A 26,563-nucleotide genomic window follows, 5' to 3' on the forward strand; every position below is an offset into this window, starting at 1 on the left:
CACCTCCCAGGGCAGCTGCTGGAGGGCTTCCTTGCTGGCCCCTGACCGTGGTCAGACTCTGCCTGAGGAGGCTCCAGGCACCCAGCTCGGGTTTCTCCTGGATCCATCGATGCTGAGGGAGTTCAGTAGCGGCCCGGAGGGCAGGGCACACAAGGCACGCAGACGGTGCGGGGCACACAGATGGTGCCAGGCATGCTGGGGGAAGGTGCACAAGGGGGACAGGAGGGAGCGGAGCATGGGTTACAGGGCAACCTGTGGAAGAAAGGCACGTGGGGCAGGATTAGAAAAAAGTCCAACTCAGCAACACGTGCCGTGGTTCTGCCCCCCAGATGCCTCTCAAATTCACCCACTGCTCACCTTCTCCACTCAGCCTCCCTAGTCCCACCTCCATCACCTTTGCCTGTATGACCCCAGTGGCCCCCTCACTGGTCTCCCCAGCCCCTCTCTTGCCCCTCCTAACCACTATCAACTTCGAGGGCAGCGCCATCTTCTACAAACACAAATAGAAGCATGCCCCTCCCTGCCTAAAACCTTCAGTGACTCCACATGGGCCATGATGAAGAACAGCTTCGAACTTCAACTCAACTGTCACATCCTCCTTGAGGCCCTCCCTGATCTCGCTGTATCAAGTCCCCCAGGGGTACCCTGTGACTCCTCCCAGAGTGATTGGTGGTTATTCTGTCACGGTCCGTTTCCCCATTGAACAGTGAGGTCAGCAGCCGCATATGAATGCGCACCCTGCAAACCCGGCCAGGAGCAGGCGTGTCATAAGAGTGTTGTTGACTAAGAGGAACTAAGTAATTCATACAGAAGGAATACATGGCAAAAGGAGAAAGGATGAGCTCAGAGACCGACAGGTGTGGGCTCAAAACCAGAAACACCCTGGACAGTAGATGGGAGCCAAATAGCCCAGAAACTGGACAGGTGCCCAGGGACCACATCCAGCCTGAAATATGTTTCATATGGACGGCACTGTATTTTTTTTAATTTGTTGAAGATACTTAAAAATCAGAAGAATTTAATATTTAAAAGACGTCCAGATCCCCAGCTTCTCTTGAACAATCAAAAGACCCAACCATACTGGATCTGCAACTCACACGGTAGAAACAGCCTTGGGGGGTGGGGGCAGTGCCCTCATTGGACTAGGCATAGCTCTCTGGTCCTCCACAGCCCCACAGTGAGCCGTGTCACTCATGCACGTTAACAGCCTGCTCCTTGAAGAGTATTTAACTTTGCAACTCTTGCCCCGGAGGGTAAGAGCGAATGACAGAAAAGCAAGGCTGAATGCTGAATAAGAAACTGCCTGCAACAGCAATCAGCCCACCAGGTGTCCACTGTCCTGAGGTGTCCTGCGCCCAGGTGACCACCAGGCCCTACTGAGCCTATCTGCACTGCCCAGCTTCCAACCCTCCCCACTGCTTACCCAGACCATGGCCATGGCCTCCTGAACACGTTCCTTGCCTGGACCCTCTTCCCTCTACTCTGTCCATCCTGCAGCCATCCGTACCATCTTCCTAAAGAGCAGCTTTGAGCTTTCACGGACTCAGTCAAGAAACATTACTGAGCATTTACTATGTGCCAGGTGCAGGAGATAAAAAGAATTTATAATGTCTCTGAGTTCTAGGTGTTTACCATCTCACTGGGGAGATAGGCAGTTGAGCAAATTTTATCATTTCCTCCCCCCACCAAAAAAATTAGACTTTTCAATTGCCTATGAAATAAGGTCCTCCTGGGCGCCTGGGTGGCTCAGTCGTTAAGCATCTGCCTTCGGCTCAGGTCATGATCCCAGGGTCCTGGGATCGAGCCCCGCATCAGGCTCCCTCCTCAGCGGGAAGCCTGCTCTCCCTCTCCCACTCCCGCTGCTTGTGTTCCTGCTCTCGCTATCTCTGTCTCTGTTAAATAAATAAATAAAATCTTTAAAAAAAAAAAAAAAGAAAAAGAAAGAAAGAAAGAAGGTCCTCCCTCCCCAGCATGGCCTTCATGGTTTTCAGGGATGGGCCTCACCAATCTTTCCTGTCCTCCTTCCCACCACAACTTGATCACACTAAAGCTACCCGTGTCCTCCCAAGTGCAGAAAACCTTTCCCCCCAAGTATGAGCTCCAGTTGCTTGCCTATCTCCCTAAACAGATGGAAACAACCTGAGAGCAGAGGCCTTGTCACCATCTAGCCCCACGTCCCCCATGATGCCCTGCACCTGGGAAGCCCTTGGAAGGAGTTTGCTGACACAGAAAGGAACACAATGGTCTCCCCAATGGGCCAGGTTTGGGATGGCAGCATGAACACCTGCCTGACTTTCTTTGGGTCATAGCAGCTTTCCAACTGCTTCTTAATCATGAGAGGGCTCTAACTCATGGGTAGGCCCAGTTGCTTCCCATGGCCTCCTCCAACCCTTGCCCGCATCTATACAGCCCCAGCGGGGCCCACTCACTTGCAGTCCTCGCTCTCCAGCAGGCCCCGGTACGTGGCGATCTCTGACTCCAGCCGGGCCTTGACGTCCAGTAGCACCTGGTACTCCTGGTTCTGCCGCTCCAGGTCACACCTGATCTCAGCCAGCTGGGCCTCCACGTTGCTGATCAGGCACTGTATCTGGGCCAGCTGGGAGCCATAACGGGCCTCAGTCTCTGCCAGGGTGGATTCCAGAGAGTCCCTCTAAGACAAAGGGAAAGACAAAATAGTGGAGGAGTAGATGTATTTTCCTGGTTCACAAAGAAGAGCTCAAGAAGAGCCACCTCTCTCTTTGGGGTTGGGAATGACCCCTCCCCACCTAAGTCACTGTGGAAACTAACCCCAAAAAGGCTGAGTGAGTTATTCAAACTTAAGCAGCTGGTCGGTAACAAGTCTAGAATTTGAACCCAGGTCCATGTGATCCTAAATCCCTTATTCCTTCTTCATCCTCAGTCTAGCTTTACACGTTGGATCTGAGGTTCACCAGGCTCATCCCCTATGGCATTATTTAGATCCATGGTCTTCAGCCCTGGCTGCACATTAAAGTCACATGGGAGCTTTTAGAAAATCCTGGCGCCCAGGCCCCACCTCCAGAGACTATGATTTCACTCATCCGGAGAGGAACCTGAGCATGGGATGTGTTATCACTCCAATAGGCAGCATAGGTTTGGAAGGACAGACCAAGCAGAGAACAAGTGGCCACCTGCCCCATGTCAGATGTGAGACATGCCCCTTTGATCTCTGTGCTGGGTCTGGGGAGAAACTCCCTCTAGGAGACATCAGCTGGGCAAGCAACCATGGTGTCTGAATCTGGGCCTCCTCCTCCCTCCTGGATGCCTGCACCTAAATGCAATGCCACCTGGGATCCAGTACCCACCAGGCTGTGCTGGGCCTGCAGCTCGATCTCCAGCGTGTTGACAGTTCGTCTCAGATCAATGATGTCTGACTGGTAGCTCTGAAGCTGCTCGGAGCTCGTGGCCACCTGCTGATTAAGCTCCTCCATCTGCAATGGGGGAGACAGAAGAAGGGCAGGAGTACCTTCTCAGGGACACTAGGGAGGCCGGCCCCGCCTGTGAGAGGCCCACCTGCGTGTTGAACCATTCCTCCACGTCCCTGAGGTTGGTCTCCACCACAGTCTCATACTGACACCGCATCTCCTCCAGCATCCTGTTCAGGTCCACGGGGGGTGCAGCATCTACCTCAACGTTAAGGCGGTCCCCCAGCTGGTATCGGAGGGCACTGACTTCCTGAAAAGGCACAAGCATGAAGTCACAGGGTCACCACCCCAGGGAGACATAAAATGATGGAACAAAAATGCTAAGATGTCTATGTCAGAGGGGCCCTTTGAGGATTGCAGTCCACTCTGCAGCGTGCCCTGTGGTCTTCCAGCTCCGGCCGGACACTCCCATAAGGGCAGAAGCACCCCATCGCTCTTCCTGTCACTTTGGCAGAAGCCGAGAGCAACGTCGGGATTTGTTTGATCTCCTTGGGCTACAAAGCGAAACCCGTGCGCCTGCATTCCCAGCCACCCTCCCAGCCCGTGTTCATCCGGGACGGAGGGCAGCAGGAGTCTGGCTTTACTTGGTTCAAGGCCCGAGTGGAGCAGGCGCCTCCCTAGGCTTGGCTGCCAAGGAGAGAAAGTTGTCTCGGAGGCTGCCCCGGGGTGTGTGAGGATGCCTCATTAGTGGCCTCCCAGTGCGGTCCCCAGCTCTCTGATTTAAATAGGATGAGTCAGCTACCTTAGGGCACTGAGTGAGTATGCGGTAACTGATTGTTACTTTACATTTAAGCCTAAGGAAACCCAGCCAGGATTCAGAGACCCTTGTTCTTTCAAATCCCAAGTCAAGGGGTTGAGAGTCAACTGAGAGAGGGGGGTGGGCGGGGAGACACCAGAGCTCTGGTGGGCTTTGCAACACTCGGGTGCCCAGGGTGGAGGAATCTCCCTCCGAGGACCTGCAGGAGATGAGGGGGGAAATCAGAAAATAAAGACCTGTGACTTTTATATCAAGTATATTATATGCAAACAGGAGAGTGGAAGAACAGGGTGGGGACCGAAAAAAGAAAACCACCGCACTCAACCCTCCCTTGGAAGGATGGGGGTCACCCCAACAGCCGAGCCTGACAGAGATGGACAGGCCATTGCTTGCGAGTTCTGGAACACAACCCCCTCGGGCACTCAGGGACCACTACACCCCCAGAATGTTTTCTCAATGCTTGCATGAGAAAAACACGTGCAGTCACCGCAAGCATCTGGCAGTCACAAAAGACCACGATGCAGAAGAGGAGGTCGCTCGCCTCTCTGAGCACGGACCAAGTGACAGGGGTTTCACACCCATGGACTCCCTTAAAGCTCACAGCAGCCTGTGTGCTAGTGCTGCTCTGTTTTACAGACGAGGAGCCTCAGAAAGGTTCAGTAAATTGGGCAAGTCCCAGAAACATGACATGGCACCCCTGGGAATTTCAACCCCAAAACCTCACATTCTTCCCACTCAGCTTCCCAGGGCCACGTCAGCTTGATTTTAGGGCTCACCTGCTCGTGGTTCTTCTTGAGGCACAGCAGCTCCTCCTTCAGGGACTCCACCTGGGCCTCCAGGTCGGCCTTGCACAGGGTCAGCTCGTCCAGGATCCGGCGCAGGCCACTCGTGTCGGCCTCCACCAGCTGCCGCATGGACAGCTCCGTCTCATACCTGTGCAAGGGCACGGTCAGCAGCTGAGCGCTGGTGCTGAACACAGAAATCGGGGAAGCCCTGGAAATGCGGGGGCTTCTCCAGGCCTCTCTGAAACTAACGGAGAGCTGCCCCCAAAGATGTGCAGGCCCCCGGCCAAACTCACTTGGTCCTGAAGTCGTCCACAGCAAGCTTGGCATTATCAATGTGCACGACCATCCTGGCATTCTCTGCCTTGGTGCACAGAACCTGGGGGCCAATGCACAAGAGGGGGTTAATTCAGGACAAGAAAAAGGAGAAAGAACCCAAGTGAGAAGCCAGTAGCTGAGAGGGTTCAGCAGCCTGGGAGTCATCCTTGCAGAAGCCCCTCTTCCCTAGAGCCCTGGGGAATAGTTGGTGAACTGCTAGTCCTTGGAGAACATGGGATTTATTTGTTAAGCACCTAGGTCTTCATAAATCCAACTGCCCCATTTGGTTGCAATGAACAATGTGGAAGGAAAGAATCCCATTAAGTCTGAAGTCATTCATGGGACAGACGGGGCCTTAACAACCACTAACATTTACTGAAAACTCACCATGTACCAGAGGTTGTGTTAAACACTTCACCTGCCTCGATTCGTGGAATCCTGTGACAGCCCCACCAGGTGAGAACTCTTATTATCCCCAGTTTACAGATGAGGACACTGAGGTCTAGGGAAGGGCAGGGCCCTCCCAAAGTCATGCAGCAGTAGAATGGAGACTAAATCCCAGACTTCTTCCATGTTAAGGGCTCTAGCTGAATGCTCAAATTAGGAGCTAATCCTATGCTCTAGGGACATCTCTTTCCCCTGAATGTGGCTTAATGAATTAACAAGATTCAAACCCGGAATGCTAGCTCTTCTGCTCTTCTGGTTGCCTTCCCAGTGAGTCTATTCACTACTTGCCCTCACCTTCTGCTGGAGCTCCTCAATGGTCCTGAAATAAGACTGGTAGTCGGGACACATGGTGGCCACTTGAGACTGGCATGCCTCTTGGATCTTGCTCTCCAGCTCTGCGTTCTCCTGCTCCAGCTGGTGCACCTTCCCCAGGTAGCTGGCCAGGCGGTCATTCAGGACCTGCATGGTCTCCTTCTCGTTGCCATTGAAGGAGCCCTCACAGTACCAGCTGCAGGTGCCCACAGAGCTGGAGATGCCACTGGTTGGCCGGCAGCTGCTGGGCCAGCAGGAGCCGGAGAGGTAGGTCTTGGAGAGGCAGCTGGTGGGCCGGTAGGTGGTGGGCATGCAGACAGAAGGCACGCAGGCCATAGGCTGGCAGACATAACCCAGGCACAGCTCAGGCCGGCAGCTCAGGCTGCTGGAACAGCCGGAGGAGGGCCTCGGGCAGCTCTTGATGGAAGCTGAACAGTTGGATGGCATGTCGGGGAGGTCCTTCTCCTCAGCAGTAGTCACCTGGATTGCCAGTGTCTGCAGACCCCAACCTGCCTGGGACTTTTTATACCCCTGGAATGAGGGGGTTCGCTCTAGGAAGTCATCATGGGGTGGTGTTGATGTTGCTGCTCAGCCCCAGAGGAAGCTGCTAATTAATTCATAATTGGTTTCCAATAAGGAGTTCCTTTCCCCATAAAAGAGGCGAAGCTAGTCATTTGGCTAAAGCAGGACACTGGGCTCCTGTCATTGACCACCAGGGGAGAGCTTCAGAACACATCTTCAAAGGATCAGCTCGGTGTCCGGGGCCTCATTACCGGGGCGGGGCTGCCAGAGGACCACAGCACCTGGCCCTGTGCCACCAATGGTCTTGCCCACTGCACCCCCGCCTGCTCGGGCCTGAGAAAGGCCGTGGTTCTGTGGGGCAGCAGCTGTTCCTTTTAATGAGAGCATTTCCTATGGGGAGAGGCCTGCCCCCCAAGGAGGAAGTTTGTGGGTGCTAGAAGCTGCATGGATAGTTCAGTGGTATAAATCCAGGGAGATAGGAAACAGAACCTCGGAGGCTTCTACACCTGTATCATCCTCCTACCCAGGGGAAGAAGTGATGTCAGGGAGGAGAGAACAAACTCAAGACACAGACAGAAAGCCTAAGAATCAGGGGCATCTCGTCAGCTGGATGCTAGTCAGAAAGAGAGACGTGAGGACCCCTCTCTCAGAAAAGGAAATCAGTCTCAGGACCATCCCCGTGAGGCAGACGCTCTATCTTGACCATCTCTGAATCCTCCCTTCATTATCACTGCTCCATATACAGACGTCGACAGTCTGAGGATTGTTTGTTGAAGGACAGGGGAGGACCCGCTGCAGCAGGCTCTATTTTTACTTTCTGCCATGCAGGGCTCATTTCGGGACCTCAGAGAGCAGCATCACTCAGGAATGTGCTAGAAATGCAAATTCCTCACGCCCACCCCAGACCAACTGAGTCAGAAACTCTGAGGGTGGGGCCCAGCCATCTGTGTTAAATGAGTTCTCCAGGCAGGCTTGAGAACCACTAAGGTATAGGAGAAGCATCTAGATCTCAAAGACGGGGAGCAGTGTGAATCAGCTCCCTTAAGAAGCGACCCTCTGCAGCCCTGGGGTGAGCTAAGCCAGGAGAAGCCTTGGGCATTTCTTAAGAGAGCAACAGACAAGGGGCACCTGGATGGTTCAGGTGATTAAGCGTCCGACTCTTGATTTTGGCTCAGGTCATGATCTCAGGGTCGTGAGATTGAGCCCCAAGTTGGACTCCACACTGGGCATGGAGGCTGCTTGGGATTCTCTCTCTCCCTCTCCCTTTGTCCTCACTCCCTCTCAAAAAAAAAAAAAAAATTGGCAATAGGCAAGACCAGTGGTTTTCAGTCCTGCCTACAATACCTGTGGGCTCACATATCACATGTTTAAATGTGGGGTTAGAGAGCCACTTTTTATTCATTAATCTTCTCAATATGATATTGGGGTGTAAGTACTTGTATTATTTTTTCATCTATTTCTAGAAGGGTTGGCAGAGGGCCAGGGAAGGGGAAATGCCATGTAGCCCGGTTCCCTGAAATTTGTTGCACCAACCATAAATTCCAATTCTTTTGTCTGGATTAACTATTTAGAGAAGACAGTGGCATCAGATGGAAGGAGGTTATGATGATGATACCAACTAGTTGGAATGAGACTCACTGGACCAGCCTACAAAATCATAACCAGCATTTATTGAATCTATACAAGTACCAGGCACCGTTTTGGGTGCTTGGCATTAATTTGCCCACTTAATCCTCACCCAAAAAAACGTAAAATAATTATTACTGTAAGAAGGTATAGCAGTAGGGGCGCCTGGGTGGCTCAGTTGGTTAAGCGACTGCCTTCGGCTCAGGTCATGATCCTGGAGTCCCAGGATCGAGTCCCGCATCGTGCTCCCTGCTCGGCAGGGAGTCTGCTTCTCCCTCTGACCCTCCCCCCTCTCATGTGCTCTCTCTCTCTCTCTCTGTCTCTCATTCTCTCTCTCAAATAAATAAAATCTTTAAAAAAAAAAAAAAAAAAAAAAAGAAGGTATAGCAGTGGTTCTCAAAGTGTGGCCTCCAGAAAGCAGCATCACTCAGGAACGTGCTAGAAATGCAAATTCCTCACGCCCACCCCAGACCAACTGAGTCAGAAACTCTGAGGGTGGGGCCCAGCCATCTGTGTTAAATGAGTTCTCCAGGCGGGCTTGAGAACCACTAAGGTATAGGAGGAGCATCTAGATCTTAATACCTGCCACCAGAATTCCTCTTGCATAAAGAGCGGTCTTTTTTTTTTTTATTCTTATGTTAATCCCCATACATTACATCATTAGTTTTAGATGTAGTGTTCCATGATTCATTGTTTGTGCATAACACCCAGTGCTCCATACAGAATGTGCCCTCCTCAATACCCACCCAGGCTAACCCATCCTCCCACCCCCCTCCCCTCTAGAACCCTCAGTTTATTTTTCAGAGTCCATCGTCTCTCATGGTTCGTCTACCCCTCCGATTTCCCCCCCTTCATTCTTCCCCTCCTGCTACCTTCTTCTTCTTCTTCTTTTTTTCTTAACATATATTGCATTATTTGTTTCAGAGGTACAGATCTGAGATTCAACAGTCTTGCACAATTCACAGCGCTTACCAGAGCACATACCCTCCCCAGTGTCTATCACCCAGTCACCCCATCCCTCCCACCCCACCCCCCACTCCAGCAACCCTCAGCTTGTTTCCTGCGATTAAGAATTCCTCATATCAGTGAGGTCATATGATACATGTCTTTCTCTGTTTGACTTATTTGAGCGGTCTTTTTTTTAAAAGATTTTATTTATTTGCCAGAGAGAGAGAGAGAGAGCGAGAACACGCACAAGCAGAGGGAGTGGGAGAGGGAGAAGCAGGCTTCCCGCTGAGCAAGGAGCCTGATCAGGGACTCGATCCCAGGACCCTGGGATCATGACCTGAGCCGAAGGCAGACACTTAACCACCTGAGCCACCCAGGCGTCCCAGAGCTGTCTTTACTTGAAAAAATACACTAAGTTCTTGGGGTAGAAGATGGGACCCCAAGTGCCTGGATGTTGGCTGACAAGACATCAGAGGGAGAAAAGGGAGAAGAATTGGAAGTTCCCAGGACAATCATGGAAGCAAGGGGTGAAGGGGAGAGGGTTGCAGGAGCGAGGAGGACAGATACCAGGAAGGAGCTGAGGGGCCATGCTGTGGAGTGCAGTCCCACTCTGTGGTGTTCGCGAGACCTTCAGCAAAATCCACTAAATTCAAACTCTTGGCATAAGCATCAGTTTACATGACAGAGGAAGGACTGGGTCTCACGTGAGAGTGTGTGTGAAAAAGGAAAACGGCATTGTTCAAAGCCCCGGCCGGGTGAAGGATGGGGACAGGGACAGGTGGACCCAGCGCAGGAGCATGTGCAGCCTGTTCTCAAACTCAGTTCTGTCTGAGTCCAAAGCCTATCCACTGTACCCCAACACCTCTGAGGCCAAAGCCAGCTACTGGGCAAAGAAGTGTATTTGAAAAAGGGAGAGAAGGGAAAGTCACTCAGAGAAGGGCAAGGAAGTGGAAGCAAACGCGGAAGAAACACCAGTGAGAACTGGGGGCTGACTGTGTCCAGGGTGGAGGGCCCATTTAAACAAGGGTAGGGGGCGCCTGGGTGGCTCAGTTGGTTAAGCGACTGCCTTCGGCTCAGGTCATGATCCTGGAGTCCCTGGATCGAGTCCCGCATCGGGCTCCCTGCTTGGCAGGGAGTCTGCTTCTCCCTCCGACCCTCCCCCCTTTCATGCTCTCTCTCTCTCAGTCTCTCTCTCTCAAATAAATAAATAAAATCTTTAAAAAATAATAATAATAAAAATAAAATAAACAAGGGTAGGTAGGGGGTGCCTGGGTGGCTCAGTCGGTTAAGCGTCTGCTTCCAGCTCAGGTCATGATCTCAGGGTCCTGGGATCAAGTCCTGCGTTGGGCTCCCTGCCCAGCAGGGAGCCTGCTTCTCCCTCTGCCTGCCGCTCCCCCTGCTTGTGCTCTCTCTCCCGCGCTCTCTCTCTCTCAAATAAATAAAATCCTTTTAAAAAATAAAAATAAACAAGGATAGGTAGGTTGCAAGCAGGGGCCTGGCCCCAGACTGTCTCCTTCCTTCCATTCTTTGAAAAACCAGACCGACCCCAGACAAAAGATTTATCAAAGCTGAATTTAGGTAGTTCTACCATCCAAAAGCCAGTTTGCCAACCCGTCCATAGTGTTGTGTCATCAAACATAAGCAGAAGGATCCCCAGACATTTGAGAGAAGTTTCCAGCATCACAGACAGAGACACAACAAAACAAGCAAATAAACAAAACAGTTAAGAGGAAACTGGGGGAAACGGAAACAACGCGGACTCTAAAACAATCTATTAATACACTAATATATATACGTGTGTGTATTTTATAATGACCTCAGAGTTAAGAACCGGCAGTCATGATAGATATTATAAAAGAGGAACAGAGAACAAAAAAATAACTCCCTGGAATTAAAAATATGATAACTGAAATTTCAAGTTCAGTGCGGATGTTTGAGATTAAAGGAGAGAAAAAAGCCAGAGCTGAGAGATAGTCAAAAGCACCCGTCAGGGATCCGCCAGCATGATGGCGACGGCAGAGCTGCCTGAGGCCCCAGCTGCCAAGCCGGAAGGTCCTCCCCACCAACAAAGGAACCCCCAACCCTGGCTGTGCACTGGAATCACTTGGGGAGCTTTTTAAACCCCCAACCCCAGGCCATATCCGAGACCAACTAAGTCAGGGTTGCTGGGCGTCAGACCAGTGATCTATATGCTCGTCATTCCAAAGTGCGGCCAAGGTTGAGAATCTCTGACTTAATGGGAACAGCATTACATTCAAAGAGCACAAGCAGATGACGTAAATAATAGTAAGAGGCAAGGCTCTGCAGGATCTGGTTCGCTGCATCTTGGAGGGAAGTAGGATGGGTTTGGAAGGGGTTTGGACCACAAAGGATGTCATAAGGAGGAAGTGTGGCTGATGGGACATGGAGTTAACTAGAGCTGTGTGCTCAACCCTTGCACGGCTTGCTGACTGCAGGTCCCCCAAGCCTGACTTTTCTCCGAATCAGAAAAGATAAGCCACAGAACGGCATCTCTACTTTGGCTGCTAGGCATTGCTGTCTGGAAGGAAAGCTCAGAAATGAAAGTCTGGACAGGGAAGAGGCAGATGCCCAGCCTCAGGGCAATCCAGGCCTCCAGCTAGGATAGACGGTCAACAATATTGAGCCATTTTCAAAGGCCCAGCAAATGCTCGGGAAAGCAGTACGGACCTCAGAGTACGTTTAGTGTCATGGCTTCTGTTTTACTGATGAGGAAAGTGAGACTCAGCAATGGGGCACCCCCTGCTAAAGCTCCCACAGGCGGTAAGTGCTGGGGACAGGATTTGAACCCAGGTCAGTCTGACTCTACATTCGGAGCCTGTCTTCATCACGCTAACGCCACGGCCCCTTCAGCAGGCCTCCTCCTACCACTGAGGCAGGGAGTGGGTGCCCTTCTTTTCCCACCCCAAGGCCTCCCTCTGACAAGGGTCAATCCTGCTCCTGGCACCTGACACACTGTCTGGCCCAGGAAGGTGCTCGGCAAAGGTTTGTTGAATGAAGTGAATGATCATGAGACCATCATCTTCTTCCAGTGACTGAGCCTCAACAAAACCAGCCAAGGTGTTCCAAGAAGACCAAAGCCAAGGCAGTGCAGGATGCCAGGAGCAAGGGGGCTGGGAGAAACCAAAGCCCCAGGCTCTCCTTTATGGGGGGTTATTAAAGGGACAACTCTAAAGTTGAATCAGGGTGAATGATACCAGGCCCCCTTAAGGGGTGGGGGTCTCAGGCCCACTTGGTCACCTGTCCTTCCCCAATCTGTTCTCCACCTTGTGTGCTGTTACAACTCCCCTAACATCACTAAAATTCCATAGTGGTGCTCTTGGCATCTTATAAGGAGCACAGGGCTATCTGGAGACAACCTGCCTTCCTTTCTACCTGAGAAAGTTTTATCTTCATCACCATTTCCCATTGGAATCCATGGAGCTTGGCATTTTCCTGGTCTACTGGGGGAGGACAGTCTGGACATAAACCAGAATCTTTGGGCCAAGAGGCTGGGAGCTCCCACTTCCATGCGGAAATGCTCTGGTACCCAAAGGCTCTGTGTGCAGCATCAGATGCCAAAGGCACAGAGAACATGATGAGTCTCTTACAGACAAGAATATCTGAATTGTAGGTGGAGGTCACAATGGTGGGCTCACTCTTGCACCTGCAGGGGTGTAGGTTTTGGGGAGATCTGCCGAGTTGGAGGGCTGTGTGAAAGTATCGCAGTGGAAGGAATGAAATGAAAATACCCCGGTGTGGGATGTCCGCATTGCTTCTCTTATGAGAACCAGAGGCATGAATTGAAAAGGAGCCTAAAATGCTTCACCTTGTACTGGCCCTGGCTTTATCCACCCTCCTCTGGGATCCCAGGGTGGCCATATAGACTAAGGAGCAAAGTAGAAGAGGTCTGGTAATACGGGTCACCACATGGGAATCTTGGAGAAGCGTCTTCATCAGGAAAGCTGAGCTGCTGAGCAAAAAGCCCCATTGGAGGCCCTTAGTCACCCCAAACAGGGCCACAGGGACCCTGTCATCCCCTTGTCATACGCAGTCAAACATCCCTATCCATCTGCCCAGGAGTCACCCCTCTCTTCACCCAACAGAGACATACAACAGGGACACCAGAACAGTGCCATTAGGCATAGAGAGCCAAAGCCAAATGCACTTTATTATTCTGCCCACAGAAGCCTTCTACTGCATTCCAGAACCCACTAAAACAGCACCTGGAAGGAAAACCTGACCCCAGAGGCAGCCTGAAAACAGAGAGTCTGGCTGGCACCCACTGAAATGATGAGGAGTTAAGGCTTTCAGGGATGGCCAGCCTTCGTGACAGGCTTGGAGAGACTTGGAGGGATGCATCTGCAGTGAGCCCTCTCAGAGCCAGGCCCCAGCACGCTCTGCACAGAGAGAGGGGATCAGGCTCTAGGGTTAGGGTTGAATAGAGGCCAAGTCCAGGCCCTGGATACTGGCCTGGACTTTCTGGGCCAGTCACTCTCAGAACCGGCCCCCCGGGCAGGGCACGCACATAGGGCGGGGGCTGCAGGTGGTGTGGACCACACCAGGACCGCAGGAGACTGCAGGAAGGCAGGGGAGGCACGACTTGGCAGACGAGTGGTCAGGAGCACATGGGTTACAGGGAAGCCTAAGAGAAAGAGAAAGTTCAGATTACTGTGATTTTCCAGTTACTGTTTTCAATAACTCAGAGCACCTTAAAAATCACCCAGTCCTGCCCCCTTGTTTTACCAATGGGAAAACAGAGGTCCAGAGAGAAAAAGGACTTGCTGGGGTTGCATGATGAATTTGTAATAAGACCAGAACTTAAACCCCAGGGCTCCTGACTCCAAATGCTGGGCTCTTCCCAGGCACCATGGGGTCTCCCCAGAACTTTGTAGACTGCATCAGGAGGACGAGCGAGCGTGCAATGCCACTCACTTGCCCTCCTCGCTCTCCAGCAGGCCTCGGTACGTGTTGATCTCGCACTCCAGCCGGGCCCGCACGTCCAGCAGCACCTGGTACTCCTGGTTCTGCCGCTCCAGGTCACTCCTGATCTCAGCCAGCTGGGACTCCACGTTGCTGATCAGGCACTGCATCTGGCCCAGCTGGGAGCCATAGCGGGCCTCAGTCTCCGCCAGGGTAGATTCCAAAGCATCTCGCTGTGACAGCAAAAGATGAAGGTGAGAAGTCGGAGAAGATGCACTTAATCCATCTGGGTTGCAGCAAGTCCTCAGAATCCAAGAACAGAAGCTCAGAGAATCACTTTGAACCCAGATGAACCACAATCGGACATCTCATTTGAGATAGCCAATTAGCCCCTATAGCCTCCCTGATCTAGAGAGTATCTCCCCTACTAAGGATATCCCTGAGGACGTGATAATTACTCAGAATGAATGTACTTACACAAGTACACAGAGCTGCTGCCCTGGGACATGTCGGTTGCCACAGGTCTCCTGTCTTTTACCCCTGGGACACTTGTGAATGGGGGCTGGGACCTCATTCCACCCTACACAAAAAGTCCCTGATGCTCAAGAACTTGAACCCCTGAAGCCTGCCTGTGTGGTCAGAGCATGGAGGCCCAGGGGGCTCATGTGCTGCTGGGTTTGGTCCCCCAGGAGCCCTCCTCAAGCCTCGGGCTCACCATGCTCTGCTGGGCCTGCAGCTCGATCTCCAGGGCATTGACCGTGCGTCTCAGCTCGATGATCTCCGCCTGGCAGGACTGCAGTTGCTCTGAGCTGGATACCACCTGCTGGTTCAGCTCCTCGGTCTGAAACATACACACACAGGACCTGGTCAGGAACACCGGGATTCAGCTTCAGAGGTCTACAGAGGCCGCACAGAATCATGAGCCAAGAAGGACCTTCCAGAACACCCAGTCCAACCCATTCATTTCATCTTTGAGGACATTATTGCTTAGAGGACAGCAACCTGCCCAAGGTGCGCAGCAAGGTCAAAACAGAGCTGAGGCTCAAACTCAGTTTCCTGATTCAGAGCCCCAAGGTCAATTCTGTCTGACCCACCCTGTGTCTCTATTACACTGACTCTCTCCAGCTACCTACCTGAGTGTTGAACCATTCTTCAGCATCCCGGCGGTTATTCTCCACCAGGGTCTCATATTGACACCTCATCTCATCCAGAACACGGTTCAGGTCAACAGGTGGGGCAGCGTCCACCTCAACATTGAGCCGGTCACCAAGCTGGGAGCGCAGCGAGTTCACTTCCTGTGGCACAGATCAGGGTCAGCGCTAACTGTCCCAGCTGGCTGCCTCACTCACCCTCCTCCCCTATGCCTACCTGCTCCCCATGTCCACCTGCTCCCGCATGTGCACCTGTTCCCCCATGCTCACCTTCTTCGCCATGCTCACCTCCTTCCCCATGTTCACCTCCTTCCCCATGTTCACCTCCTTCCCATGCTCACCTCCTCATGGTTCTTCTTGAGGCATAGCAGCTCCTCCTTCAGGGACTCCACCTGGGCCTCCAGGTCGGACTTGCACAGGGTCAGATCATCCAGGATCCTGCGCAGGCCGTTCATGTCCGACTCCACCAGCTGCCGCATGGACAGCTCCATCTCGTATCTGGCAGGTACATAACAGGATGCTTGAAGCTCCGTTTCCTTTTTACATCCAAGTCAGATCCCACCCCAGGCTGCCCTGGTTCTGTGTGTCCCACCTTAATACCTCAGGGACTTAGTGCAGCCAAAACCCTGCGTCCTGGCATCACCAATGTCCAGTTCTACCAGCCCCTAACCAAGGAGCGAGCAGGACACTCACTTAGTTCTGAAGTCATCTGCGGCCAGCTTGGCGTTGTCGATCTGCACCACCAGGCTGGCATTCTCTGCCTTGGTGCACAGGGTCTGGGGAAATAAAGAAGTGACATCAGTGAAAGGAAGGACAATCTGCTGGCTGGAGCTCCCCAAAGCTGGCAAGGGCCACCTCCTGAGAGAGGGAGTCAACCATCCCTGGATTCCTGGCATCTGAGGCTCCATGAGGCTTACGGGCACAAAGTAGGGATCAGACCAGGAAGCCTCTATAGCCCCTCCCAGTGCAGTGCCTCTGGGACCCGTAACCTGGCATAGAATGGGGGAGTGTGGAAATGCTGTAGCAAAAACTGGCATGGTGGCTAACTCTTGTCTTCCCGTCTCCCAGGCCACTGGGGGCTCAGGGCAGGTCATGAACAAGAGTACTCTGTGATTCCTTGGTCGCAAATGGTCCCTCCCAGGAACCAGCAGGGACCCTCAGGGGATGTGGGCTATGGGCTTCTCCTTCCCTGAGTTCTTTACAGAAAACCTGATCTGCACCAAACAAGTCAAGCTCAATCCCCTCACCTTAAAAAAAGAAATGAAGAAATTAAAACTCATAGAGATAGACGATGCTAGCAGCCAGTGAGTTCATAGAGCCCGGCTCTGGCTCCCGCAGCTGCCAGCTGGACCAGCTAGAATAAGTCACTTAACCAGCCTGAGCTTCGGTGTTCTCATCTGTGAAATGGGCTAACGATATCTCCCTCGTTGGGAGGAGCAGACGAGGCCAGAGATGTGAACACGCTCCATGACCTCTGACGTGCCCCATGGGAGCAGGCCTTCTGGCACAGGTATTCCAGCTTCCAGTCCAGGGCTCATGGCATCAGACTCCTGGGCAGCCAGAGCCTCTCCGAACCTCCTACCTTCTTCTGGAGCTCCTCGATGGTCCGGAAGTAGGACTGGTAGTCGGGGCACAGGTAGGGCACCTGCTGCTCACACCACTCCTGGATGCGGCACTCCAGGCTGGCGTTCTCGCGCTCCAGCTGGCGCACCTTCTCCAGGTAGCTGGCCAGGCGGTCGTTCAGGGACTGCATGGTCTCCTTCTCGCTGCCGGTGAGGATGCCCTCCCCAAACCAGCCCCCGCCCAGGCTGTAGCTGGTGGCAAAGCCTCCGGACGGGAGGCAGAGAGCAGGAAGGCAGCTGGCCGCCCTGCAGCTGCTCCTGCCCAGCCCGACGGAGGACGCAGAGAAACTCCGGGCCCCGCGGGAGAGGCTCGGGAGCTTGCAAGAGCTGCTGGAGTACATCATGGACCCTCGAGCAGAGCCCCCACCGGCCCCTCCCAGGCCCTTGAGAGACCCCGAAGAGAAGCTGGCCTTGAGGCCCTTGGAAGCCATGGCCTCGGCAGCCCAGACACAAGTGATGGGTCTTCGAGGCTAGGCGCCCCCCAATGCAGAGAAGCAGCTCTTCACCCCGGGTTTATATCTCTGCCCCAGTGGGCGTTGCCCTTTACAAAGGGTTTTCTCCTCATTAAAGTTAATACCGCTTTCTATAGGAACCCCTCATTACCCTGTTATTTAGCTTCCCATGAACATTTCCTGGCCTCGTAAAACAGGAGCCCCGTTGAACTGATGGCTACATCGAGACGTCTCCTCCGCCCCGTGTTGCCGAGAAGACCAAGTATCCATCAGTTCTTCAAAGGGGCTTGTCATCCAAGCCCAGATCTCAGCCTCCGCCTTAGGAGGTGTGGGAACCCACAGCCCCAGTCTTGACGTTCTCTAGCATCATCTCCTTTTATGGGCTCAGGGGAGTAGAGGAGGCCTCCAGGTTGGCCCCTGGGCGATGGAAGAGCAAGCCCGGTTGTTGCAAGAAGCAGAGACCTCATGCCCAAGGAGACACAGAAGGCTCTAGAATGGCCCTGGAAATAGGGCCATGGTGGCCAACGATCCCAGTTTCTGCAGTACTGCTCTGGTGTTAGTGGCAAAAGCCCCCTAACCCTGGGAACCTCTCAGTCCCACACAAAATGGGAAAGTTGGTTGCCCCAGACAGAGCAGAGCCCTGGTGGACAGACCTCCCCCAACTCCCTCCCTCACCAGGAAATCTAGCTGGTTGTATAGCCCCAACATCAGCCAAAACGACTAGAGGTCAGCTACCTGAGCACCTGCCCGTGGTGACACGTACCATGTGTAGGAAGGTATGTCTCCCCAGGCCCTGGCTGAGAAGTGGGGCAGCCCTTCCTGCCGGCTGCCTGGGGGCTGAGGCCGAGTATGGGGGCATGATCACAGGCCTCCTCAGAAGACACAGTCTGAACTTCCGTTTCATCTCTGCTACCAGAGTTGTCCGGGCTGATGTCCAGAAAGCTTGACAAGGGTGGGTTATTTTTCCTGGAAACCCAATGTGCCAAGGGAGGAGGCCTGGGAGAAGGGCCGAGAGCTGAGCCAGAGGGCAGGTGGTGCTGCAGATGGGGCCTCATCAGCTGGAGCCCCGTGCGACTTGCTTTCCAGTCAGCCCTGCCGTTTGGGGTCCTGCTTACTCTTCTAGAGACGGGTTTTACCTTCCCGTCAGGAGAACAGCTGTGAGCTGAGTGCCAGCAACCTTCCCGGTGTGGGCCTCACTGCTCTGCCATGCATGGTCTCTTCACCTTCATGTTGCCCTGTGAGCCCAGGCTTGTCACCCCCACCTCAGAGCTGAGGAAACGTCTAGAACAGCACCTGCTCATGGTGAGTGCTCAGGAACGGCAACAACTAGGATTACCAGTCCCCACATGGGCGGAATGTAGCCATACTCAAGCTGACAAGGCTAAGCAGCTGTCACTGGGGAGCGTAGATGGGCTCTGAGCACCTAGGCCACCATCCCCCAGGCCAGGTGCCTGTGTTTGGGGGCCCTCAGATCTAGAGCTCTCATGAGTCACCATGCCCTTCCCATACCCGGGAGCCTGGTGTGACCAGCACCCACCCAACACAATCCCAGGGCCCACTGGCTGCCTCACCTTCTCTCTGGAAACCCATGCCCCAGTGCAAAGGACGCAGCTGAGCTGAGAGCCTGGATGAGCCTCCTTTGGTGTTCATGTTTCCCATCCATACGAGTACAGGGCTCCACCCAAGCCCTGCTAAGCCGCAGCCTCCTGTGCTCTGGGCTCAGTGAGGGCTACCCTGGATCCATAGGACCCAGAAAAGCCACAGCAGCCAGGGCCTGGGAAGCCTCATGCTGTTTATACAGCCCTGGGGGGTCACATGGGTTCCTAGGCAGGGCTCCACACCTGTGCTGACCAGAACGGTATTTTCTCCCCTACACAGCCCAATTAAGGACAAGGCTAATGGTACTAGCCATCAGTCACTAAGTACTTAGGACTGCCAGGCCCCGAGCTGAGCTCTCTCTAGGCATTCTCTCATTCACTGCTCACAACAATCTCATGAGACTAGCATTGCCAATAGCCCCATTTAGTAGATGAGTAAACTGAGGCTTGGAATGTTTCTGGAGCCTACCCCTGCTCCAGGCCTGCTTTGCCCTCCTGGCTCTGAACGCCCATGGCAATGACTGGTGGTTGATCTGTTGGCCCTCCCTTCACTGATGTCCTCAAATTGTCTGGTGTTTGAGCCCTATCTTCCCAGGGAGACTTGTACATTCTTGGGGGCAAGGACAGACCTCCTATTTCTCTGGAAATCTCTATCATTCAAGCACAGTTCTGGCTTCCAGATGTCTCAGAAGGAAAGGGCAAATGAATGAATGCCTCACCTGTGGTGAATTGTGCTAAGTAAGAAAGCAAAGAAAGGATTTTCAGAGAAGGGAAACATATTAAAAAAACAAGGGAATAAGGAAGGAAGGAGAAAAAAAGTGGGTAGGGAGCTGGAAGAGAAAGACACTTCCAAAGTCAGTCTTACTATCCCTACTGCTATAGATGCGGAAACTGAGGCTCAGAGATGGAAAGAGATTAGGCAGCTCTGTGTAGGGGAGCGGTGCCCACCCACACTAACACTAACAAACTGTTCTCTGGGCCAAAAGCAATTCTGCCAGAGGGAGACAGGCCCATAAGCCGATTCTATGCTGAGGGCATGGGTAAAAATTCTTGGTAAGTTTTTTTAGGTAATTTTATAAAACATATAAGTAATATTTTTAGGGGCACTTGGGTGGCTCAGTCAGTTGAGCATCCAACTCACGGTTTCAGCTCAGGTCATGATCTCAGGGTCCTGAGATCGAACCCCATATCTGAATCCGTGCTCAGCGGGGAGTCTGCTGGAGATTCTCTCTCTGCTCCCTCTCCCTCTGCTCATCCCCCTGCTCGTGCTCTCTCTCTCATAAAAAAATCTTTTAAAAAAACATATAAGTAATATTTTTAAAGCTATGAAGTAGCCTCTAAATCATTCTGGGCTATTTCCATTCTTCCTTAGCACTCTTTTTATTAGGATGAAATAATTACCTGGAACCCCTTATCGGCAGGAACCAATCTTGCTTAGTAAGTATCCGAATTACTTTCCCTCCAGGACCTGTGCACTCTGCTGAGATGGGGTCTGCACTGTCCCCAGAACATGCCATGGCCATGCTCTAAAATACCCTTTGCCTTCCTCCTTCCTGCTCTGCCCATCCTTCAAGGCCCCCATTAATTCCAAATCTCCCCGAAATCCCTAGCTCTCAGTGACCTTTCCCTGTCCTGAGAACCTGAGAGCCTGCGCCATACCCACACCTGCCATGCCTGGGCCAGCTGGGCCATCAGTTTCTTGAGGACAAGTCCTGTGATCCCACATTGGGTCCAGCTGCTTCCCGGGCACCCCCACTTCTCCCTAGACGTGCCCCTGCGTTAGCACAGGGTTTTTCATGCATGGGGTGCTCGGTACATATCTGTTGACTGACTAATTGATCTGAGTGTGTGTCAATGAGCCAGATGGCATCTTGGCAAAGTATATAAACAAGATCAGAACCACCTTGAAAGAAAGGATTATGTTCACTCTGGAGAAATTTGATAAAATGTAATGTTTTATATCATCTCTCTCTTGCCTTCAAGAAAAGAGCAATGACATGGGCATCAAAAGGCTTGAGAGGGCGTCCTAAGCCTGCCACTCACGGTGCCAAGTGCAGGCCCCCAGCAGCGCTAAGGTCTGGTCTGCACAGCAGTGAGCGATTTAAGCTGGAACCCAGTCAAGGGTGGGTGCGAGGTTGAGAATAGGAGGGCTTCCTTAACCAGCGCAGATACTCTAAAAATTTCATAAAAACCTAGACAAAGCTGCATAAAGAAAGCACCCACAATCCCACGGGGCAGAGATGAGGCACCCCATACACTGTCGAGTGCGCCCACAAAGGGAACGCGCTGGGCAGTGGGAGGAGTTGACTGTGACTATTTGTCGGGACACAACCCTGCGCGGTCTGTCTGCCTACAACAGCAGGAGGAGGGCAGCTTGAGTGGTAGTCGGAAGGCTCAGTCACGGCCCCATCCCTGGCTGGTCTCCATGCACCAGCAAACGGGTGGGACGCGCTCTGTGCAGCCCCGGCCGCCCACCCCTCCCCTCCGGAGCCTCAGGCCAGAATGGGGAGAGGCAGACCTCAAGCCCCAGAGCAGGAGTGTGGAGCACAGAGAGAAGCAGGGCCGGGTAGGGCTGCCCCTCTGACTTTGTCCAGCAGGTAGTAATGATTCGGGTTGGCGGGGTGGGGTGAGACATGATGTGCTGGGAAGAGCACCAGCGTCAGAATCAGAATGGCCGGACAATGGCCTCTTCTCTGCCACTCACTGCTGTATGGCCTGGAGCAAGCTGCTGTCCTCTCTGGGTCTGTGGTCTCCACTAAAGAATAAATCAGGGGGACAAAGAAGGCGTGGGGCCCTCAGACTTCTCACAGGCCATGGTTCTCTGCTCAGAGGGGTGTCCGGGGCCCGGCACAGTTAGGCTGGACGCCTGGAAGGTCACAGCTCGGCCAGTAGAATTTGGGGCACTCTGACCTCTGCCCTACAGTGAGCTTCCCTCCCCCTGCTCCATGTCTGACCCCCCCACACGTCATTGTCCCTGCCGCCCTTCACTTCAGCCCTGTACCCGGCACTGGGGACAGGGAGTCACCTGGCCCTCCTGCCTTCATTGCCCAGCTCCCCTCCCAGAGGTGGTCAGCCCAGGCTGGCAGCCTGCGGTTTGCCTCTCCCTGGTTGGTCCTGGAAACCCCTCTCCTGAACTGTCACCAGTGTCAGGCCTGGGGGTGAGGCAGCAGGGTGGTGGAAGCGGGACAAAGGAGGAGAAGCTGAAGGGAAGGAGAGGGAACCCCCAGATCCAGGCAGGGCAACGAAGGAGGCCTGGCTTGGGAGCCTTTGCCCCTTGCGGGGCCGCCCCAGGTGGGTACCCATGGGCAGGGCTGAGCCTGTGGGTAATGACAATGTCCATCTCTTCCTGAGGGCCAGGGCCCAAGGTATCCCTATTTTTAAATATGTTATCATCCTGTCACTTCCTACCACTCAGACCCAAAGAAGACAGACCTGAAACCCAAACCCGTAGCTTTACTGTGACGCTTGATCAAACATCCCCACTAACTAACCTCACGAGAATAGACAGTCAAGTTTGCAATGCCAAGAGAACACACTTTATTGGGTCTATGTCCAGGGGAACCTAGTTTTGCATAGCATAAAAGCAGTTAAGTCCAGAAACACAATATAAGAAGTATTTTGGTAGAAAAAAATCTGCTGAGCGGGGAGCCCCTCTAGGGAATGGAGGGTCGTTTAGAGCCGAGAGCCATAGGCATGTCCTTGCAGTGTGCTGGCTACAGCGGGCAGGGCTGCAGGTGCTCCCTGGAGGAAATGACTTTCCCGTCTCTGATTTCCTCGGTGATGGTGCGGATCTGGGTGCTGACCTGGGGAGCCGGGCCGCTGGGCCCAGCTGGAGCACAGGGCCCAGTTGAGACGTAAGGTCCCCTAACCAAAGGCTTGCATTCCGTGGCACAAGGGTGCACAGGCAGCCTGAGGAAATGAAATCAGATCAGAGTGCATCTGGCATCGGGGCATGGGACTGAGATTCCTGTTCAACAGATTTAGGGGATAGAGTGATTACAGGTGGGTGACAACAACGAATGGCTTCAGTGCCTCTGAAACCCCCAAGGGCTGCAGGGAGGAGGACGAGGAACCCCCAGCCAAGCACGATGGTTGGGGAAACACTATGGGGGGGGGGGTGGCTTGTGACCCTGTGATGACCAAGCTGGGACAAGAAAGGATCTCTAGAGAAAGGCTTTGGATCAATCCCTGTCATCTGCGCAAAAGCCTCTGCAGGGACTGACACCCTCTCCGAGGCCCCAAGGGCTGGTCCAGGAAGCCCTGTCCCCACACCTCGCTCTCCGGGGCGCACAGCCACTCACTTGCAGTCCTCACTCTCCAGCAGGCGGCGGTAGGTGGCGATCTCTGACTCCAGCCGGGCCTTGACGTCCAGCAGCACCTGGTACTCCTGGTTCTGCCGCTCCAGGTCACACCTGATCTCAGCCAGCTGGGCCTCCACGTTGCTGATCAAGCACTGCATCTGGCCCAGCTGGGAGCCGTAGCGGGCCTCGGTCTCTGCCAGGGTGGATTCCAGGGAATTCCTCTGTAAGGGGAAAAGAGGAAGAGCTGTTCATGGGAAGGAGTCCCACCCAGAGCCCGGTAGCTCCGGGTGTCTGCATATCCCTCGTGATCACGCCCCAGGATAAGCCCTGTGCTGAGGCTGGTGGGTCAGGGCTTGCCAGGGGCTGTGGCCGGTCCCTCAGGCAGAGGCGACTCACCATGCTGTGCTGGGCCTGCAGCTCGATCTCCAGGGCGTTGACCGTGCGTCTCAGCTCGATGATCTCCGCCTGGCAGGACTGCAGCTGCTCCGAGCTGGACACCACCTGCTGGTTCAGCTCCTCGGTCTGAAACACAAGAGGGCCCAGAGCACGGTCAGACCGAGTGAAGCTCCTTTCAAGGAGAGCCCCTGCTCCAGGAGCCTGTGGTCCCGAGTGGCCCCAGCCCCACCTGGGTGTTGAACCAAGCCTCCACGTCTCTACGGTTATTCTCCACCAGGGCCTCATACTGGCATCTCATATCATCTAGAATCTTGTTGAGATCCACTGGGGGGGCGGCATCCACCTCCACATTCAGTCGATCCCCGAGTTGGCAACGGAGTACGTTGACTTCCTGCAGAGAGGAGGCACGATGGCATAAGGTTGTGGAAAGGAAGCTGGATTGAGGGTTCAGGTGGCTGGGTTCAAATCCTCCTCCCTCAGGGGCCGGCTGTGTAACCTCAGACAGGATCTTAACTTCTCTGAGCCTCGGTCCCCTCATGGACATATACCTACCTCCTCTGCAGATTCAGGAGAGTAAAATGAGATGATGCAAATGTCAGGCAAATAGAATAAGTGTTATCAGGCACTAGCATCCAGAGGGAGATTTAGTGTCATGGGCAGGAGTGTGGGATCTGTGTGACCTTAGGCAAGTGACTTAACTTCTCTGTGCCTCATTTTTCTCATCTGTGAAATGGGACGGGTGTGAGGATGAAATGAAGTGAGAACAAAATGCAAAGTGTTTCAGATAGCTCCTGGCATGCAGTACGCCATCGTCAACAAATGCCAGCTGGAGTTCCTGCGGGAGCAGTGGTCACCGTCATTGTGCCCAAGGGTCACCAGGGGCTCCCTGCTGGATGTGAAACACTGGAAGGTCGCACGGCACCAGCCTCACCTGCTCGTGGTTCTTCTGGAGGCACAGCAGCTCCTCCTTCAGGGACTCCACCTGGGCCTCCAGGTCAGCCTTGCACAGGGTCAGCTCGTCCAGGATCCGGCGCAGGCCACTCATGTCGGCCTCCACCAGCTGCCGCATGGACAGCTCCATCTCATACCTGTGCAAGGGCACGGTCAGCAGCTGAGCGCTGGTGCTGAGCACAGAAATCGGGGAAGCCCTGGAAATGCGGGGGCTTCTCCAGGCCTCTCTGAAACTAACGGAGAGCTGCCCCCAAAGATGTGCAGGGAGAGGAGGCGCCCGCATCCCCCGGCCAAACTCACTTGGTCCGAAAGTCGTCAGCAGCCAGCTTGGCGTTGTCGATCTGCAGGACTAGCCTGGTGTTCTCAGCCTTGGTCAGCAGGATCTGAGGAACAAGGGGCAACCCATGAGCTAGGAAAGGCCCAGCAGTGTGGAGTGGGTGGGAGGGAATCACCCAGCTCACAGAGGCCATGTATCTAAGAACCACCAGTACCCTCAGCAGCCCCAGCCCTGAGCCCAGGTATGGAGGGAGCATCAGTCCAGGAGGGGCATCCCTAGAAGTAGGCCCCAGAGTGACACAGTGGGCTGTCTCAGAGCAAGGCGGAAAGAACAGGTCAACCCGGATTCAGATTCTGCATCTAGCACTCAGAGGCTGTGCAATCTTGGGCAAGTGGCTGAATCTCCCTGATATTTAACTTCTGTATCTGTTGAATGGGTCCAGTAATACCCATCTCTCCAAGATGAGGAATAAATAATCCAATGGATACAAAGCATCAGGCACAGTGCCTGCATCCAGTAGGGGCTGAGTATAGGTTATTGCTCTTCCTACAGCTGAGACAGTGAGGGGAGGAGAAGGATGGCTGGCATAGTTATAAGCAAGCAAAAGACTCACACAGAGGTCTGGGTCCCCCAGGAAACCAGAACCCCAGACAGAAGAGCTTGCCCTGGACAGAGAATTCCCCAAGAGCTACCATCAGTGGGTAGTCCCTTGGGATGACAACCCCCCCACCCAGGGCTGGGGATGCTGGAGAGGGGCCGGGTCCCCGTTACCTTCTGCTGGAGCTCCTCGATGGTTTTGAAATAGGACTGGTAGTCTGGGCAGATGTATGGGATCTGAGACTCGTACCACTCCCGGATGCGTTTCTCCAGCTCCGCGTTCTCGCGCTCCAGCTGGCGCACCTTCTCCAGGTAGTTGGCCAGGCGGTCGTTCAGGAACTGCATGGTCTCCTTCTCGCTGCCATTGAAGGAGCCCTCACAGAACCAGCCCCCACTCCCAACAAAGCCAGAGGGGTGGCACCCAGCGGACAGGTAGGAGCCAGGGAAGCAGCTCCCGTGGCTGGACAGGCCCAGCCTGACGGAGGAGGCGGACCCCATAGTACCAGCAAGACTGGGTACCCTGCAGGAGCCCACAGAGCAGACGGAGGACACCCAAGAGAGGCCACCTGCTGGGCCGCACAGGCCTTTGGCAGATCCAGAGGAGAAGACGGGGGAGCAGACCTGGGTGGCCATGATCCTAGCAGAGGAAGGTTGCAGCTTAGCAAGGAGCTCAGGTTCTAGGCTCTCAAGGCCTCTCTGGAGTATTTATATACACTCTCCATGGGCTGTTGGCATGTTACTCTTGGGAAAGCTAATCTCATTAGAATGTGATTTTTGGTACCTATCCAGAATTTCTTACCTTATTAAAAATTTTTTTTAATTTTGTTTGCTAAGTCAGGACTCTTGTCTATTGTCATTTCCTGGCAGAATATGAATTTTATTGCCTCTTCAAAGTCCTTGCACCAGATCCCATAAATCGGGAGTGGCCTCACAAATGACATTTGGTTCCTGCTCTCTCTGCTGTGCCTTCCCCTGAGCATCCCGGTCTGCCCACTTGTCACCCCCATCCACTTGTCACCCCCATCCACTTCCCCAGTGCTCACAGGTGCTCAGGGACGCCTGGGCCCCTGGGATGGTTAAAAGGGAGCAAAGAGGGCTACGATTCATGGGGCTACTGTGTGCCAGAGTCCTGGTTACGTCCTT

General features: G+C 53.7%; 3 protein-coding genes across 3 annotated transcripts; all 3 read right to left on the minus strand.

The window, feature by feature from the left end:
• KRT32 (keratin 32) lies at nucleotides 1–6,506 on the minus strand. Its single transcript, XM_035027421.1, has 7 exons — nucleotides 6,042–6,506; nucleotides 5,279–5,361; nucleotides 4,977–5,133; nucleotides 3,532–3,693; nucleotides 3,324–3,449; nucleotides 2,430–2,650; nucleotides 1–252 (listed from the first exon to the last, which is right to left on the minus strand). The coding sequence occupies exons 1-7, from the start codon at nucleotides 6,504–6,506 to the stop codon at nucleotides 123–125; spliced, it is 1,344 nt and encodes a 447-aa protein (XP_034883312.1). The 3' UTR covers nucleotides 1–122.
• Nucleotides 6,507–13,649: 7,143 nt separating this feature from the next.
• On the minus strand, nucleotides 13,650–17,279 carry LOC118025088 (keratin, type I cuticular Ha5). Its single transcript, XM_035027422.1, has 7 exons — nucleotides 16,809–17,279; nucleotides 15,920–16,002; nucleotides 15,568–15,724; nucleotides 15,209–15,370; nucleotides 14,791–14,916; nucleotides 14,088–14,308; nucleotides 13,650–13,797 (listed from the first exon to the last, which is right to left on the minus strand). Exons 1-7 carry the CDS (start codon nucleotides 17,277–17,279, stop codon nucleotides 13,650–13,652), a joined length of 1,368 nt encoding a protein of 455 aa, XP_034883313.1.
• Nucleotides 17,280–22,611: 5,332 nt separating this feature from the next.
• KRT36 (keratin 36) lies at nucleotides 22,612–26,053 on the minus strand. The gene is made up of 7 exons (XM_035027423.1): nucleotides 25,595–26,053; nucleotides 24,847–24,929; nucleotides 24,527–24,683; nucleotides 23,825–23,986; nucleotides 23,596–23,721; nucleotides 23,200–23,420; nucleotides 22,612–22,807 (listed from the first exon to the last, which is right to left on the minus strand). The coding sequence occupies exons 1-7, from the start codon at nucleotides 26,051–26,053 to the stop codon at nucleotides 22,612–22,614; spliced, it is 1,404 nt and encodes a 467-aa protein (XP_034883314.1).
• Nucleotides 26,054–26,563: the final 510 nt, after the last annotated feature.

The sequence above is a fragment of the Mirounga leonina genome, unplaced genomic scaffold, assembly GCF_011800145.1.
Source record: "Mirounga leonina isolate KUSES-001 unplaced genomic scaffold, KU_Mleo_1.0 Mir_200, whole genome shotgun sequence".
Taxonomy (NCBI): Eukaryota; Metazoa; Chordata; class Mammalia; order Carnivora; family Phocidae; genus Mirounga; species Mirounga leonina.

Excerpts from the sequence above, each read along its gene's own strand:
- KRT36 (XM_035027423.1), bottom strand. The coding sequence starts at position 26,053 with ATGGCCACCCAGGTCTGCTCCCCCGTCTTCTCCTCTGGATCTGCCAAA. Across the intron at positions 23,987-24,526 it reads TCCAGAAGAACCACGAGCAG|GAAGTCAACGTACTCCGTTG; the intron begins GTGAGGCTGGTG and ends TCCTCTCTGCAG. Across the intron at positions 22,808-23,199 it reads CTGGAGAGTGAGGACTGCAA|GCTGCCTGTGCACCCTTGTG; the intron begins GTGAGTGGCTGT and ends TCATTTCCTCAG.
- KRT32 (XM_035027421.1), bottom strand. The coding sequence starts at position 6,506 with ATGCCATCCAACTGTTCAGCTTCCATCAAGAGCTGCCCGAGGCCCTCC. Across the intron at positions 3,694-4,976 it reads TCAAGAAGAACCACGAGCAG|GAAGTCAGTGCCCTCCGATA; the intron begins GTGAGCCCTAAA and ends GTGCCTTTTCAG. Across the intron at positions 3,450-3,531 it reads AGGAATGGTTCAACACGCAG|ATGGAGGAGCTTAATCAGCA; the intron begins GTGGGCCTCTCA and ends CCCCCATTGCAG.
- LOC118025088 (XM_035027422.1), bottom strand. The coding sequence starts at position 17,279 with ATGGCTTCCAAGGGCCTCAAGGCCAGCTTCTCTTCGGGGTCTCTCAAG. Across the intron at positions 15,725-15,919 it reads GCAGATGACTTCAGAACTAA|ATACGAGATGGAGCTGTCCA; the intron begins GTGAGTGTCCTG and ends TGTACCTGCCAG. Across the intron at positions 14,917-15,208 it reads AAGAATGGTTCAACACTCAG|ACCGAGGAGCTGAACCAGCA; the intron begins GTAGGTAGCTGG and ends TGTATGTTTCAG.